At 36.3% G+C, this 15,841-nt stretch overlaps 1 protein-coding gene across 1 annotated transcript; it reads left to right on the top strand.

The window, feature by feature from the left end:
- The first annotated feature begins 2,010 nt into the window (after positions 1–2,010).
- LOC121428961 (pre-mRNA-splicing factor SYF1-like) lies at positions 2,011–15,631 on the top strand. The gene is made up of 13 exons (XM_041625857.1): positions 2,011–2,186; positions 3,036–3,111; positions 3,548–3,634; positions 4,677–4,790; positions 7,183–7,269; positions 8,429–8,504; positions 8,997–9,106; positions 10,635–10,838; positions 11,303–11,419; positions 12,530–12,572; positions 13,154–13,271; positions 13,584–13,696; positions 14,252–15,631. The coding sequence occupies exons 1-13, from the start codon at positions 2,011–2,013 to the stop codon at positions 14,320–14,322; spliced, it is 1,392 nt and encodes a 463-aa protein (XP_041481791.1). The 3' UTR covers positions 14,323–15,631.
- The last annotated feature ends 210 nt before the right edge of the window (positions 15,632–15,841 follow it).

Here is a 15,841-nt window from a genome sequence, read left to right as displayed (position 1 = left end):
AAGGTGGACCGCAGCATTTTGGACAGCCTGTAGCCTTCTGATGGCTAATGAAGGTAAACCAGCAAGGAAACAGTTGCAGAAGTCCAGTCTATAGGTTATCAGGGCATGGATGATATTTTCTGCAGCACCTTGTGTAAGACAATGTCTAATCTCAACAATTCTGTGGAGCTGGTAGTATGCAGACTGGCAGACATGCGATATGTATGTCTCCATGCTTATTGTTCTGTCAAAGACTACACCAAGATTTCAAGGCATGCAGACTGGAAATATAGCTTCATCACCTATTAGGACTGGAGTTGTAGTCATAATATTACCCATGTGGAGATGACAGAACAAGATACCCCATTTTCTAATATCAAGCTTTAAGAAGTTTACCTTATCCAAAACTGAATCTCCTCAATGGCAGCACCTATAACAGCAGCTGCACGAACTTCTGCATCTCCAACTTTTGGATCAAAAGTGAGGTAGATCTGGGTGTCATCAGCATAGAAGTGTACAAAACCATGTTGCCAAAAAATAGAGCCAAGAGGAGTGATGTATAGTGTGAAGAGCAAGGGACCGTCACCAAGAACAGGCCCCTGCGGAACTCGATGGCAAAGGGTAGTCACAGAAGACTAATGCCATTGATGACTACAGCTTGTCGTTTGTTGGCAAGGTAAAGAGCTAAGCCTTTGGAGTACAGCAGAGCTACCAAGTCTCACGCATTGTGCGTGAGGCTCACGCATTCAGGGTCTGTCCAACAGAAAAAAAAGAGAAAAAGTAGCATTATTCGCTAGATTATACGACTGGCCGACCGCCTTCGCGTCTAGCCCGGGACGCGAGACGAATCGAGAGTGCAGTCAGCGCACAGCTAGTAGGTGATACGATGAATCGCGTGCGTGCATCGCATGGTTTTGTAGTATGGATCGATATCATGATGAAGCCCATATCTCATGCGCACGCCTTTTTGCAACGTAGGAGTGTAAGTACTGGCCACGCGCGCGCAGAGACGCCGAATCATGAAAATCTCACGCATAACATTTTTTTGAACTTGGCATCTCTGGTACAGAACCATCAATTCCAAAATAGACTCTCAGTCTCTCAAGAAGAATGATATGATCACTGGTATCAAAAGCTGCTGACAAGTTTAAAAGAACTAACTGCTTTCCTCTTATCAATTGATGTACGGATATCATCTGAGACCTTCAAAAGTGCTGTCTCCACACTGATTCTTCCTGTAGGCAGACTGAAAACACTTAAGAAGTTCATTGCCTTGCAAATATGCAATCAGACAACTTACAACAATCTTCTCCATCACTTTGGCAAGAAATGGTAGTTTGGACACTGGGTGATAGTTCGCCATCATTATGATCAAGTGCAGATTTCTTCAAATTTGGAGTGACATACATCGTAGGACAGCTGAAAGTAGATGAACTGTCTGTAATATGGTGTGAATAGACATGAATTAAAAAAAATATATATTGTAGCTATATCTAAATGTAGGTCTATATATACATGCAGGCCATTATGTATTTAATTAGAATAAAATGTGAATAGAAATTCATGGTGTGATAACATGACATAAAATTTGAATAGACATTTGTGATGTGAGCGCACCATATAAAATGTACATAGGCATTCATGGTGTGATCACGCGACATGAAATATGAATAGACATTCATGATGTGATCACATGACTTGAAATGTGAATAGACATTCATGGCGTGATCACGCGACATAAAATATGAATAGACATTCATGGCGTGATCACGCGACATAAAATGTGAATAGACATTCATGGCGTGATCACGCGACATAAAATATGAATAGACATTCATGGCGTGATCACGCGACATAAAATATGAATAGACATTCATGATGTGATCACATGACTTGAAATGTGAATAGACCTTCATGATGCAATCACAGGACATAAACTGTTAATGGACATTCATGATGTGATCACATGACATAAACTGTGAATGGACATTCATAGTGTGATCACATGATATGAAATATGAACAGACATTCATGGTGGGTTCATGCAACATATTGCTCCGTTCTATAGAAGTAATACATGCATATTGTTTTTTGTGTGTTTTGCAGGCAAGGGTGATATTTGAGAAAGGAACTAAGGTTGAATACATGAAAGTAGATGAACTGGCTGGTGTCTGGTGTGAATGGACTGAGATGGAGATAAGACATGAGTAAGTGAATTCAAGCTTCATTTCATAATTTATCAGCACAATCAGTCTGCTTTAATACTAGCCATCTTAAAGGCAATGAATGATGACCCTACCAACAAGTTGATTTGTACAGATAGATAAAGATCAGGGCCCCATAACTCAAAGGTCAGTCACTAAATGACATAGCCTATCATGATCATCGTTGCATGCCCATGTTCCTCAGTAGACTGAGTAGGAACCAATCAGAACTGTTCTTTTAAATGAGTGATAATTGCTAACTTTTTTGTGTTACAGGGCCCAGATTAGCATAACACTCAAAACGTTCTTCAAGATTGAATGTCTAAAAGAACATAGCATTTTAGAAATTTGCTTTATTTATGAAATACTGACCATGGAATTGCCCTTTTAAATACTTCTCTCCACAAGCAAGGTGATCAAATCTTTCTTACATGATACAAACTAGACAAAGAATTGTAGGAAGGTGTGATGACTCTTCCTCTGGCATGTATATAAACATGTAACCAAATTCTACTTGAATCTTTAGAATGTAAAGCAATGTTCATTATGTAGATGTTCATTTACATGCAATGACACTAGTCAGTCATCTTGGGAAATGTTTCATCAATATTTTTGTGCGACATGTTGTCAGATCTGACCGTTTCTTTGGTTTTGATAGGCTGATAGGCAATATTTATATGGTAACTGTCGGATAAAATAGGACTTGTTGGATAGAACATCTGACAACTCCTTTCATGAAACACTCCCCTGGTTTTAAATCCAGTGTAACCCTCCACAACAGGGGTAGCTAGAATCAAGTTGTATTTGATTGGACATCTTAACGGGCCCCATGATTTTGAATTTTTTTCTCAGAAACTATGATGATGCATTGAAGCTGATGCGTAGAGCGACCGCAGCACCCAGTAGGAAGGCTGCTTACCATGACAAGGTAAGATTGAATTGTTGAAAGCTACCAAAATCCTTGCATCTGATTGGCTCAGAACAGGTTGTCAGTACCAAAATCAATGAAAAGATGTTTCTTGAAACGCCCCCCCTCGACTATTGAGTACCATAGGCCTCATGTTTTGCAAAAGATTTCATGGGTAATATATTGCACCACAAATGGGGAAAATGATAAAGGTACCAAAATATCTATTGTAATGAAAGGGCATTAAGGCCAGTGGAAGTGCAGGTTATTATTCTTTGGAAAATGAATATTTCAAGAGACATATGTTGCCATTATACAGGTACATGTATAATGTTCCCTCGGCTGGCCATACACAAATTTCAACGTACAAAGGTAATTCAAATATTTATTTCAAATGTAGGTTGTTATTAAGGGTATTGTGTAATTTTATCTTGAAGATTTCATTCATTCTTTTCAGAGTGAGCCTGTCCAGAACAGACTATATAAGAACTTGAAGCTTTGGTCAATGTATGCAGATCTTGAGGAAAGCTTCGGAACTTTCAAGGTAAACAATAAATATTTTCAAATTCACTTTGAATACATGACACACCATTGCCATTATAGTGTTTTTCTTCAATTAATTCCAAGTTGAAAAATGGATAATTATACAGAAATAAAATTTAAATAAATTGAGAAGAAAGAAGGTTTTTATATGACCGTCATGACAGGATGTATTATGGTATTACGCTTGTCCATCCGTCTGTCTGTCCATCCGTTAACTTTTCCTTGTAAACGCGATAACTTCAGTTTAACTTAACCTAGGCTCATATAATTTGGTATGTATGATACCAGCATGGGTCCCAGGAAGCTTATTGATTTGGGGGTCAAAAGGTCAAAGGTCAAGGTCACAGTGACATATTTTTCTTCTTACCCTTCTGCAGTTATTGTAAACGCGATAAGTTTAGTCTAACTTAACCTAGGCTCCTATAATTTGGTGTGTATGATACTAGCATGAATCCCAGGAAGCCTATTGATTTTGAGGTCAGTGGTGAAGTCACCACCTTGTACTTTTTTTGCTTGACCAGTGACTCCATTTTCCGTGTTACAGGCGGGCGTATAATGTGCTCGCCTTAGCGGCTCTCCTGTTCATCACATTTCTTTTGACTTTTCATATATCTTTATTATGTTGTCTTGTTCATTTTATGTATGCATAGGCCCCTATGTACTCTTCTCTGTTTTCATCATCTTCTTTTCTCTCTTCTTCTCTTCCTCCATTTTATCTCCTTTTTCTTCTTTTTCTTCTTCTCCCCCTTCTCTTCCTCCTCATTTTTCTTTTTTTTCTTCCTCTTTTCCTCCTTCCTTTTCTTCTGTTTTTTTTCATCTTCTTTCTCTTTTTCCTCTTTCTTTTTTTCTCCTCTTCATTCTTCTGCTCTTAGTTTCACTTTTACAAGACATGACCTCTTGCTTTTACCCTATTTTACATTGTTATTTTTAATATATTCCTACACTATGTGCATTATATTACGTATCATCCACTATGTGAAAAATCAGATGATTAATTACTCTTTTGAAAATAAAACCTTGAACTGTTCATGTTAATGCTTTAGAGCACCAAAGCAGTTTATGATCGCATCATTGATCTACGGATAGCCACGCCTCAAATCATCATCAACTATGGTATGTTCCTAGAGGAGAACCAGTACTTTGAGGAAGCTTTCAAGGTCAGTACCAAAATATAGTCTTGGATTCAAGGTGTTTGAGTAGTGGAATGCTGATGGCTACTTATCCTATGTAGCTTATCAAGTTTTACATGAGAAAATGGAAATCAGTATTTGGAAAAAAGGGAGTTGGGTATCATGTATTCAAGAATATGTACTCTGAACCCAAAGTCTGTTTCATTTTATTGTGATTATTTGATTTATTTGAATTCATCCAATTGCTTTTACTAATTCTTTGATATACATATACGTTGTACTTTGTAAAACTTTATTTTGAAAATCCAACCTTTTCTTTAAAGGAGAAATGTATTGATTATGAATGTGGTCTTAATGTATATCAATGGAAAGGTAATGATGTGGGTATTATCAGTGGGTCATTCAAAAATAATTAAAACAATACATAAGGTAAAAATCGCCGATTAAAAAACGCTAATATGCCTCTCCGAAATATGCCTCGTATCGGTCTCTGAATTTACTCGAATTGTATGACGTCACTGTCTGTACGAGAGACATGATTGGCTCTCCCACGTAAAGCTCAACTTGCATGCAAAACCTGTTGCATGGGTACGTTTTCTCCACACTGTCACTAAATACTTCGATCACGAAATTAAAGAAAACCCTGAATTTTATCTAGATTTAAATTTTCAAATTGATGATTTTGAAGATGAAGAGAATGATGATGAAGTGAACAACAAAGTGACATAGTTGGAGGTAGATTAGGAGAATTACGCCGATGATGATGAGTCGGACAATTCAACTTGCAACACGATCACATGCATTCGCTACCAACTCATGCAGCGCTGCTACAAGTGCTAGCTGTATCGCACGGGCCAAATTGAATTCATGAAATGAATAACCACATCCAGACAGACAAAATCTACTATGAAGAAGAAGAATAGTGATAACTGTACTTACAAACAATATATTCCGAACCTGAAGGCAAATCAACTCAACGAATAGCAGCAGACGATATGCACCGACGATAAACTTCATGTGCATGTGGCTGGGATGGATTGTCACTCGTTCTGTAAGATGTAATTTTTATCTCATTAATTTGACAAAATTACGAAACTCAGGGAATTATTTATCTATATAAAAATATAGTAACATCTCTAATTATTTTTTTAAATTACGATAAAACCTTTTTTGAAGGAAAACGTTGAGGTTAATTAAAATTTGATGTAAAAGATCATCCCATCATGCGTAGCTTGTATATGTTATCGTAAACAAACCATCACAAGACATGTGCCGGTATTCCTTCCTTGCCTTGCTGATTGAGAGCTGTGCAACACGTGCATCTAGATCTACTCTCTCAGCCAAGGCGAGCAAGCTACACGTCATGTGTTGTGATGGTTTGTTTACGATAACATATACGAGCTACGCATGATGGGATGATCTTTTACATCTAATTTAAATTTACCTCAACGTTTTCCTTAAAAAAAGCTTTTATTGTAATTTTAAAAAAGTACGAGATGTTACTATATTTTTATATAGATGAATTATTCCCCGAGTTTCGTAATGTTTGTCAAATGAATGAGATAAATATTACATCTAACAGAACGATTGACAGTCTATCCTAGCCACAAATGAAGTTTATCGTCGGTGCATATCGTCTGCTGCTGGGCTCCTATTCGTTGAGTTGATTTGCCTTCAGGTTCGGATTATATTGTTTGTAAGTACAGTTATATCATTATTTTTCTTCTTCATAGTAAATTTTGTCTGTCAGGATGTGGTTATTCATTTTCATGTGCGGTACAGCTAGCACTTGTAGCAGCGCTGAATGAGTTGGTAGCGAATGCATGTGATCGTGTTGCAAGTTGAATTGTCCGACTCATCTTCATCGGCGTAATTCCCCCAATATACCTCCAACTACGTCACTTTGTTGTTCACTTTACATCATCATTCTCTTCATCTTCAAAATCATCAATTTGAAAATCCAAATCTAGATAAAATTCAGGGTTTTCTTTCATTTCGTGATCGAAGTATTCAATGACATGCAGTTTTGAGAAAACGTTCCCACGCAACAGGTTTTGCACTCAAGTAAGCTTCACGTGGGAGAGCCAATCACGCCTCTCGTACAGACAGTGACGTCATAAAAAATCTCCAATTTCGCGGACGTAATTCTGCGTGTTTGAAGCATTCAGAGAGAGAACTTTAAAGTATCAATTAACTGAGTTTCATCGGTCTCCATGATAAATGATGTACACCATCGTTTTCTCCTTATTTTCTCCTTTATTTCGATATATGATTCTCCATTTTTAAGATTTTCAATATATTTCTACTTTAAGGTTGGTCGGCAAAGGAAATGAGTTTCTTAACTTCATAGTCATATTGTCACCCATTTTAACAAATACATGAGATTGGAATATTATTTCTTTATTACGTTTATTTTCAGGCATATGAGAAGGGAATAGGTCTCTTCAAATGGCCGAATGTGTATGACATCTGGAATACTTATCTTACCAAATTCATGGAGAGATATGTAAGTCACTTCTCTTATTTTTAAGTATTCACTCATCAGACTATTGGTTAGTATGCGAGTGAGTGGGTGGGTGAGTGATTGAATGAGTGAGTGAGTGTGAGTGAATAGGTGAGGGAGTGAGAGAGTTGGTTGATTGGTGATTGAGTGGGAGAGTGAGCGGGTGAGTGGGTGAGTATGTGAGTGAGTGGGTGGATGAGTGAGTGGGTGAGTGAATGAGTGAGTGTGAGTGAATGAATGAGTGAGTAGGTGAAGTAGTGAGAGAGTGGGTTGATAGGTGATTGAGTGAGTACATGTAGGTGAGTGATTGAGTGAATGGGTGAGTGAGTGAGTGTGAGAACGGAGGAAATGAGTGAGTGTGAGTAAATGAGTGATTAGGTAAGGGAGTGAGAGAATGGGTTGGTAGGTGATTAATTGAGTGAGTGATCGATTAAGTAAATGAATAAGAAAGTGTGTGAGTTAATGAATGAATAAGAGAGAAATTGAGTAATTATGTAAGAAAGAGAGTTGGTAAAGGATCGATGAGAATGAGTGAGTGAGTGAAAGTGTTAATTTGGTTGCTGTTGGTGAGTAAATATATGTAAAGTGAGAGTAATTTTAATTTGTTGATGTAAATAGAGTGTCTCTAGGTTTGAGAGAGTGAAAATATGGTTTAAGTGGATGAGTGTGTAAAGTTGATTGTTGTGAGATATACAACAAGAGGAGTGATTTAGAGACATATGAATTGAGTTACTAAATGGTTGTGAGATTTTTAGCACAGTCCATGTACATAAAGCAACTGATTCTGATACAGTTTCATATCTTTCAACTGTCCTTTGGGACAGCTGTCCTTCCATTTGTCCCACTTTTGGGGTTTTTGTGGTAGACAAGGTGGGTCTGCATATTATATAGGCCTCCAGAAAGTGAAACTAGGGTATTCAGAGAAATAGTAATCACAAGTTTTATAAAGTGAGTCAGTGATCAAATAGTATTTGATGAAGTTTGCGAAATGAGTTATTTGATTTTCATAATTATGGATTGGATGTAAATGAAAACCAGCAATTTGTTGTGTGATTCACTCGTAGGAAGAGACTTCTCTTAATTCAAATGAGTGATATGAGTGGATACATAACTGCTAATCCTTTAATCCATCTTTACTGCTAATCCTTAATCTTCTCTTTAGGGAGGGAAAAAACTAGAGAGAACAAGAGACCTCTTTGAACAATGCCTTGAAGACTGCCCTGCTAAGTTTACCAAGAGTAAGTTGTGTTGGTTTTTTTGATTGGTAGATATTCCAATTGCTAGAGTCTGCAATAAAATGTGAAATGAATATAACTTGCTTATAAGGAATGTGTTTCCTTGCAATTGGAGCATTCCTTTAAAACAAGTTTTTTTTTTTATATTTTATTAATATTATTTTGTAGATATTGATGTTTATTTGCACAATTTAAGTCTGTTTTACCATTAATATGAAACATTGATTTATATAGAGAGATACTAAAGATAATCGAATGGTGTTTCTTGTGAATTATTATGAATTGAGTTATTGAATTAAACTAATGAAAACAAGATTTATGTATGGGAGTGAAGATTTGCCTTTATAACTATTGTAGAGTGCTTCTATAGGAATTAGCTTTGTGATTGTGGAAAAAAGTAAAATTATCTTACAACTGTTCTCATAAAAATGACTTAAACACAGTTTGAGTGAATGCATTAAATTATGAAACTATTCTGATATCTTTGTTGAATAGCTTTGTACCTGTTATATGCGAAGCTTGAAGAGAAGTATGGTTTATCTCGACATGCTGTAGCTGTCTATGATAGGGCTACCAAGGCAGTTCTTCCTGAAGAACAGTATGAGGTATATATATAAAAAAATGAAAATCCATAATATATTGTTTGAAATAGACATGACATGAAATACTCTAAAAATTTGATTTGCCCAACTGATCGTGAGCCCGGCAGCCGCTGTGCAGCGCCAGATAGACGAGGCTGTATCCCTTAATTCGTTGAACGCCAAACAGGGTAGCAGCAATTCCCATCTTTTAGTGTCTTTTGGTCTGACGCGGCAGGGGTTTGAACCCCTGACCTCCTGGATGTGAGAGGGACGCTTTACCAACTGAGCCAACACGCCGGTTATGCTAAAGTTTGTTTAAATATACAAAAAAGGGGAGGTTTGGGGGGTCTTATGTCTTTTGGGGTCATCCACCCTGTTTTTGCTGTTGCAATTAATAAAGATAGTATGACAAATCAACTTAAAACTTGGCCCTAGTATGCTTATAAGAGTGATAATGATTTGAGGTGTTTTGGGTATTGATGCCAGTGGTCACAGAAGTCTGTTCCAAATCTTTCGAATCAAACCTTACTTTCTGCTCAGGAGACTTTGCATAGATGTGACCTTACGCTGAAGATGTACATTGCCTATGTCAGTTGTTAGAGTAATAACATACAGAAATAAATCTGGAAAAATGACTCCATCTTGCAAACTGAATGCAGTCTCCAGTTACATTGTTGATCACCCAATAAAAGACAAATTCACACATCTGTACCTTCTAACAATCATTAGTACTATGTTAACTTATCTCTAAAGACCATCCACGAGGGACAAGAATAATGGTCTTTATGAACATATTGTCTATATGTGACCTGCCACTACAAAATCAACAATGAGATGAATGCAGAAAAAAAATCACGGAGAGCTTAAAAAAAAGAAGAAAACAAGTTTTGAAGTTAGAGGTTCACTCAAGCATGAGATATGCATACTGTACAATCTCAGTAAAACTTCCAAGCAGTATGCAAATAATTTGTGACTAAGAAACTCGTACATCTTGTGGTCTAAATTTACTACTTCAAATTTTGACAGTAGTAAGAATGATTACTCTTTCAGATAAGCTAATATCAGTATTTTGTTTCTTGAAGACCAAATTATTGTTTTTGCTATCTACAGTGAACCTTCCTTGGTGACTTGGTTTGGGGGTGGCCGGTCAAGTATGGACAGATTTATGTTTACAAGTTTTAATTTATAAAAAGGAAATCAAAGAAAGAAAACTAGTAGTTAGATGTTCTATGAATAATTCAGTCTTCCGATATATGTTACTAAAATATTGCTTCTCAAATTGGTGATGTTCTAATGAAGTGGCCCTTATATACCGGTTGTCAGTAAAACAGGTTAAACTACAATCAAACTTACCTGTTACGAAGTACATGTAACAAGAAAGATAAGAAAAATCGTCTTTATGAAATTCATGCAATACATGTTTCAATATAGAAAAGAAAAACTTCAAGGAAAACCATACTAGTGTTTTTTTTTATATAGTGGTAGACCTTCTTTACAAGGACCTCTGCTGTTGATTGTATTAACACTACTATTGTTATCATGATATCACCAGATGTTTAACATCTATATCAAGCGAGTAGCAGAGGTATACGGTGTTACACAGACCAGACCTATCTATGAGAAAGCTGTGGAAGTTTTACCTGACAATGAAGCCAGAGAGATGTGTATCAGGTTTGCTGATCTTGAACGTAAACTGGGAGAGATTGACAGAGCGAGGGCGGTCTATGCTCACTGCTCACAGATGTGTGATCCACGAGTAAGTTTGATACTTTCATGAAAAATATATTTTGGTTGTTTAATGATTCTTCCTCTTCTATCACTTTGAAATGAAACATTGAATTCATAGAGTTATTTTTCTGATGAAATTCAAATGTATATATGCAAAGATCATGATAGCTGCACGACATTCAAATATTGGGTTATCTTGTTCAATCTTATACAGTGTATTTGAACCGAAATGTTTTTGTCTATTCAGAATATGTAATAGAATGTGATAGTGATATATTTGAAAGTCTAAGCTATAAACCCTTAATAATTGATTTACCTATTTTATTCATTTCATCAGGGGTACTGCATTGTACACTAATTATTCAAAACAAACATTTATACATGTAAATATAAATGGGTACATGTATGTATAGGTTTTAATTATGTAGGAATGACCACATGAAAATAACAGAATGGTACTATTATGAATTTAATTGTTTTTTTTTAATCCAGGTGACGGCAACATTTTGGCAGGTTTGGAAGGATTTTGAGATAAAGCATGGTAATGAGGATACAGTGAGAGAGATGCTAAGGATTAAGAGAAGCATACAAGCCAAGTTTAATACTCAGGTATGTGCTGGAGTATGAATGAATAATCACACAAAAAATCATGAATGGGACTATTGGGAAATAAAAACTACATCAGCACATAGGAATGATGAAATAAGTTCCATTCAGACATCAGAAATATCTGAATTCAACCATTATAAAATTTCATCAGAAGAAATTCAAATTTTAGGTTGATACAAATAAATACCATTTGGACATTCAAATGACATCAAACGGATTGGGATAGGTATTACAGGGAAATTTGAAGAAAGTAATATTTGGCTTGATATGATATGAATTCCACTTGACAAGTATTGAATGAGACTACTATGAAATTGTAGTGTACTAGTATCTGATTGCAAAATTCTAGCATTTGGATTTAGCCTATGTGGTATTGGGAATCTTAGAAGTAGACAAATTGAATGAAAAAAAAACATTGTGAGTACATGTAGCTGTTCTATTCTCTGAACCAATCAAGATGAAATAGTCACTTTATATATGGCTAGCTGGAGGTGTTTATTATACAATTAATGCACATTTATGAGTGTGTTATGACGATGCAGCACACTCGAGGGTATTTACAATTATGCGAAAGCAAGAGGCGCTTGCGCCGAGTGCTTTTGCATAATATTGTGAATGCCCGAGAGCTGCTCGCATCGTCACTAACGTCACGAATCTTAAAATGTGCATTAATTGTTTTATAAAACGGGTCGGCAAAAAGAATTTTTCATGGAAATCTTGTTCAAATCCCTCCAACTTGTGTACGATCGCACAGACGAAGAGATCACAAGACTATCAATTATGACATCACAGGCGTATCTACTATGCGCACCTAAGTAAGCGCATCAAAATCCTAGCCAGCCTCTTTTACTGAACGCGTATCAGTTTTCACGTGCTATTGGAACTAATGCTGCACAAAAATTGCATAGTGCTGCACAAAAAATGCACAGTGCTGCACGAAAAATGCACGACTGGAAGGTTGCGCATAATTAAAGCATGAACACGTGACTTGAATACGCACTCACCATTGGCTACATCCTTGAACCCGTTTTATAATAAGAGATATCAGATGATGTTCATGTCACTGTCCTCTGCAATCACAGATTTGGTATTGTTTTGATTTGATTTCAGGTGAACTTTATGTCAGCTCAGATGATTGCTGTAGAAGGAGCAGGTGAGTGTGGTGATTCATTTCTAGCTAAGGCTACTTTCAATATTGTGAAAAAATAAGCACGATTGTATAACATCATAACTTTCTTACATGTATTTTACACCCAATTTTTGATGAATTTTTTTGTGTCTATATTGATGCGAACCAACATTTTTTCCTGGGTGAACTTGACCTAAAATGAAGTAAACCTGCATGTACATGTAAACAAGCATGGCACGCACATACACTTACCACAAACATAATCTTGCGCCTGGGTTTGATAAGCTGGCCAAATGTGCTTCTACACGCATCATGCACTGCTAAGAGCCTCATTGTGTATTATTTACTTGGTGTAGCTTTACAGACTGTCTACAACCCGATATTGCAGTATTACAAGCTGCGAAATTCAGTACACACAAAGTCAATCAGAAAACCTGGAAAATACCACTGCGAAATGAGAGAACAAAAACAATGTGGAAAATGATTCCCAGGGAAAATACTGCATATTGGTATTATAATGAATATTTTTCTTTAAGTTTTCTGTAATTGAAACCAAGGTCATGTGAACTCTTCATTCAATTTGTGTTTGCTTTTAATTTCCCTAGCCAAACCAAACCAAGGTGCTATAGATGACATGCAGTTATTAGAACAGAGAGCTCAAGCACTAGCTGCAGAGGCTGAGGCAGATAAACCAAAACTCAAAAAGGATATTCTCTTTGTCAGGTAATATATATCTAGGCTCTGTTTCAGACAGCTTTTACTCATGATATTTAACATGACTGGAACATGTTCTTAGCTGATAATTCAGCTATGTATTGATATATCTTTTAGCAGAGAGCATTGCAGTCTACTTTTACTTTGTGATAGTATGTTGGTGTTTTTTGCCAACTCCTTATTCACATCTTCAAAATCTTTGAATTGCCCTTTTAATAATGTTAATGTATCTTAATTATTCATTCCTTAATTATTATGCATAGTTCTCAAGATATGTCATGATAATCCTATGGATTGTGTGGGATGTTTCTATTAATGCAGAGGTGATACTGAAGCTAAGCGAGAGGCGGTTGCCGAGGCAACTAGAGCAGCTAATCCAGCCGAAATCAACATCGATGATGATGAGGATGAGGATAGTGATGAGGAAGTGGATGGTATGTGAACAAAAAAATACTAGATTCTTTTATTTCATTGATTCCTGGGATATAATGCACAGATGAGAGTGTGTTGATGGCGCTGCATTACACTCACAAATATTTGTAACAGACTTGTTAATACCCAGGGTACCTGCAGCACCACTAATTGTCCTGTGCATTATTTGCTCTATAAAACATGGTTTGAATTTTTCCTTGAGCAGTTGTTAAGAACCTTTCCCAATTTGCACAGAGTGTACAAAGGATGTTACCTTCAACTGTCAGGAGCATAGTCACAAAGTATAATGTGATCATCATTGAGCGCACAAACTTCCTCTCCTTTTCTTTGAAAGAACTGTTTCATGTCATATCACTGTTCACAGTAACTGATGTAATGCATTTGGTGGATTCATAATTGATGTAACAATAATCTCATGCGGAAACCCAGATGAAGGCAACAAGTTTTAGGTTAAGAGCCACAAGAAAACATTAACTATTTTGTCATCCACACAATGTAATGGTTTTGTTCATATGGCCTTACTCATTCAGTCCCATATATTTATATTCTTGTTACAGAGGTGAATGTAGAACAGAAGAGCATCCCATCTGAAGTATTTGGCAGTATCAAGGCAGACAAGGATGATTAGGAACATCAAACAATCAACACAACAGGGACTCAGTTTTATGATTATGAGGGGGAAAATTAAAAGCTCTCCTAAGGGGAGCATTAGGGGAGCACTTCAAAACGCTCTTCTTTGACATACAAGAGGAGCTCTCTTTTCCGATTTCAAAATGGATGGAGGAACATACACTAAGTTACAACCCACAACAATCAGATATAGATCTATGCAATATTTATCTCATTGAACTTTTTAATGTCATTCTTCTAATTGTGTTATTGCTTACAATATGATTGTGTGTTATTTACAAAACCTTGACAGAGAATGAGGTTTTCAAGGTTGACTCTAAGAGTTTGATCAATGACTGACACTCGACACTCTTGTTAAGCAATTGCTGAGGCAAGCGATAAATCGCTCTACCAAAAATGGATTAAGAAGAGCGTTAGCGATTGATTACTCTCACTCCCCTTAAAACCAAGTCCCTGATGCAACTTGCTAATACTGAGTTGGAATTGAACACAAATCATCTATGAATTTGTAATTGCAAAGCCTCATATGCCTTATTCAAATCTCAATTCGCACTTTGGGACATAGTCATGTACATATACCATAAAAAAAGAACAGAATCATGAACTTATACCTCAAAACATTTCTGACAAAATGTCTGATGTTTCTCAATCATTGGCTATGTGAACTTGATGACATTCCATGTGTGTTAAAATCTGTAGGAATTGGATTGAAATTAACCCAGTGGATTTAAAAGGTAATACATGTAATGATCAGGAATAACTGTAAACAAATGTGGTTAGTCTCATAGTTCATCTCAAAGATGTATTAGTTGTGTTCAAACACATTCTCATTCTCCTGAAGACGAGAAGAACACACTAGTCGAAATGTTTGGGTGGTCCATTCCAGGACCTTTTCAAGACCAACAATTGCCCATAAAATACATGCTGTACCGTGAAACCCACTACCCAAACTGCAAATCTATTTTGGGTCCTAAGTTCAATCATATATTTTGCAATCGCAATCTACTTGTTTTTGCAACAAGAAACTGATTTCTTCCAGCTAAAATTTGTATTTTCTTGCATCTCCCCCATAGAGATTCTTTGAATAAGAAGATCCCAACATCAACCATTGTGTAGTATGCTATGCTACGTGTACATACATGCAGTCATACCTGTATACACTTTGTGGTAAAAGGCATGAAAATGTCTGTTTGGAATAAGGACAGTATTTATCATACACGTATATCACTTGAACCTATGGAAAATAGGGATTTTTGCTTTTTCGTACTCGTGAAATTGATCTGTTATTTCTTCAATGTATAACATACTAGCATCAAAATAATGGCCATCCTATGGTATTTATTTCATTAAAAAATAAACCTAATGTGCCCAAAATGCATGTGGTATTTTTTTCCAGCTTTGAAGTACTTGCAGTAAGATAAAATTTGAATATTCAGAATCATTATCATGATGTAGTGTAAAATCAGTCATTTCATGAGAAATAAAGAATAATTGACATAAAACAAGTTGGTTTCATT

The sequence above is a fragment of the Lytechinus variegatus genome, chromosome 15 (genome assembly GCF_018143015.1).
Source record: "Lytechinus variegatus isolate NC3 chromosome 15, Lvar_3.0, whole genome shotgun sequence".
NCBI lineage: Eukaryota > Metazoa > Echinodermata > Echinoidea > Temnopleuroida > Toxopneustidae > Lytechinus > Lytechinus variegatus.
The sequence above is the reverse complement of the archived record's forward strand: the minus strand, read 5'-3'. Positions and strand labels throughout refer to the sequence as shown.

Bases quoted from the DNA above. Each gene is read 5' to 3' on its own strand.
- LOC121428961 (XM_041625857.1), top strand. From the start codon at position 2,011: ATGGTGGGTTCATGCAACATATTGCTCCGTTCTATAGAAGTAATACAT. The intron at 3,112-3,547 runs GTAAGATTGAAT...CATTCTTTTCAG, and splicing joins AGGCTGCTTACCATGACAAG to AGTGAGCCTGTCCAGAACAG. The intron at 12,573-13,153 runs GTGAGTGTGGTG...TAATTTCCCTAG, and splicing joins GATTGCTGTAGAAGGAGCAG to CCAAACCAAACCAAGGTGCT.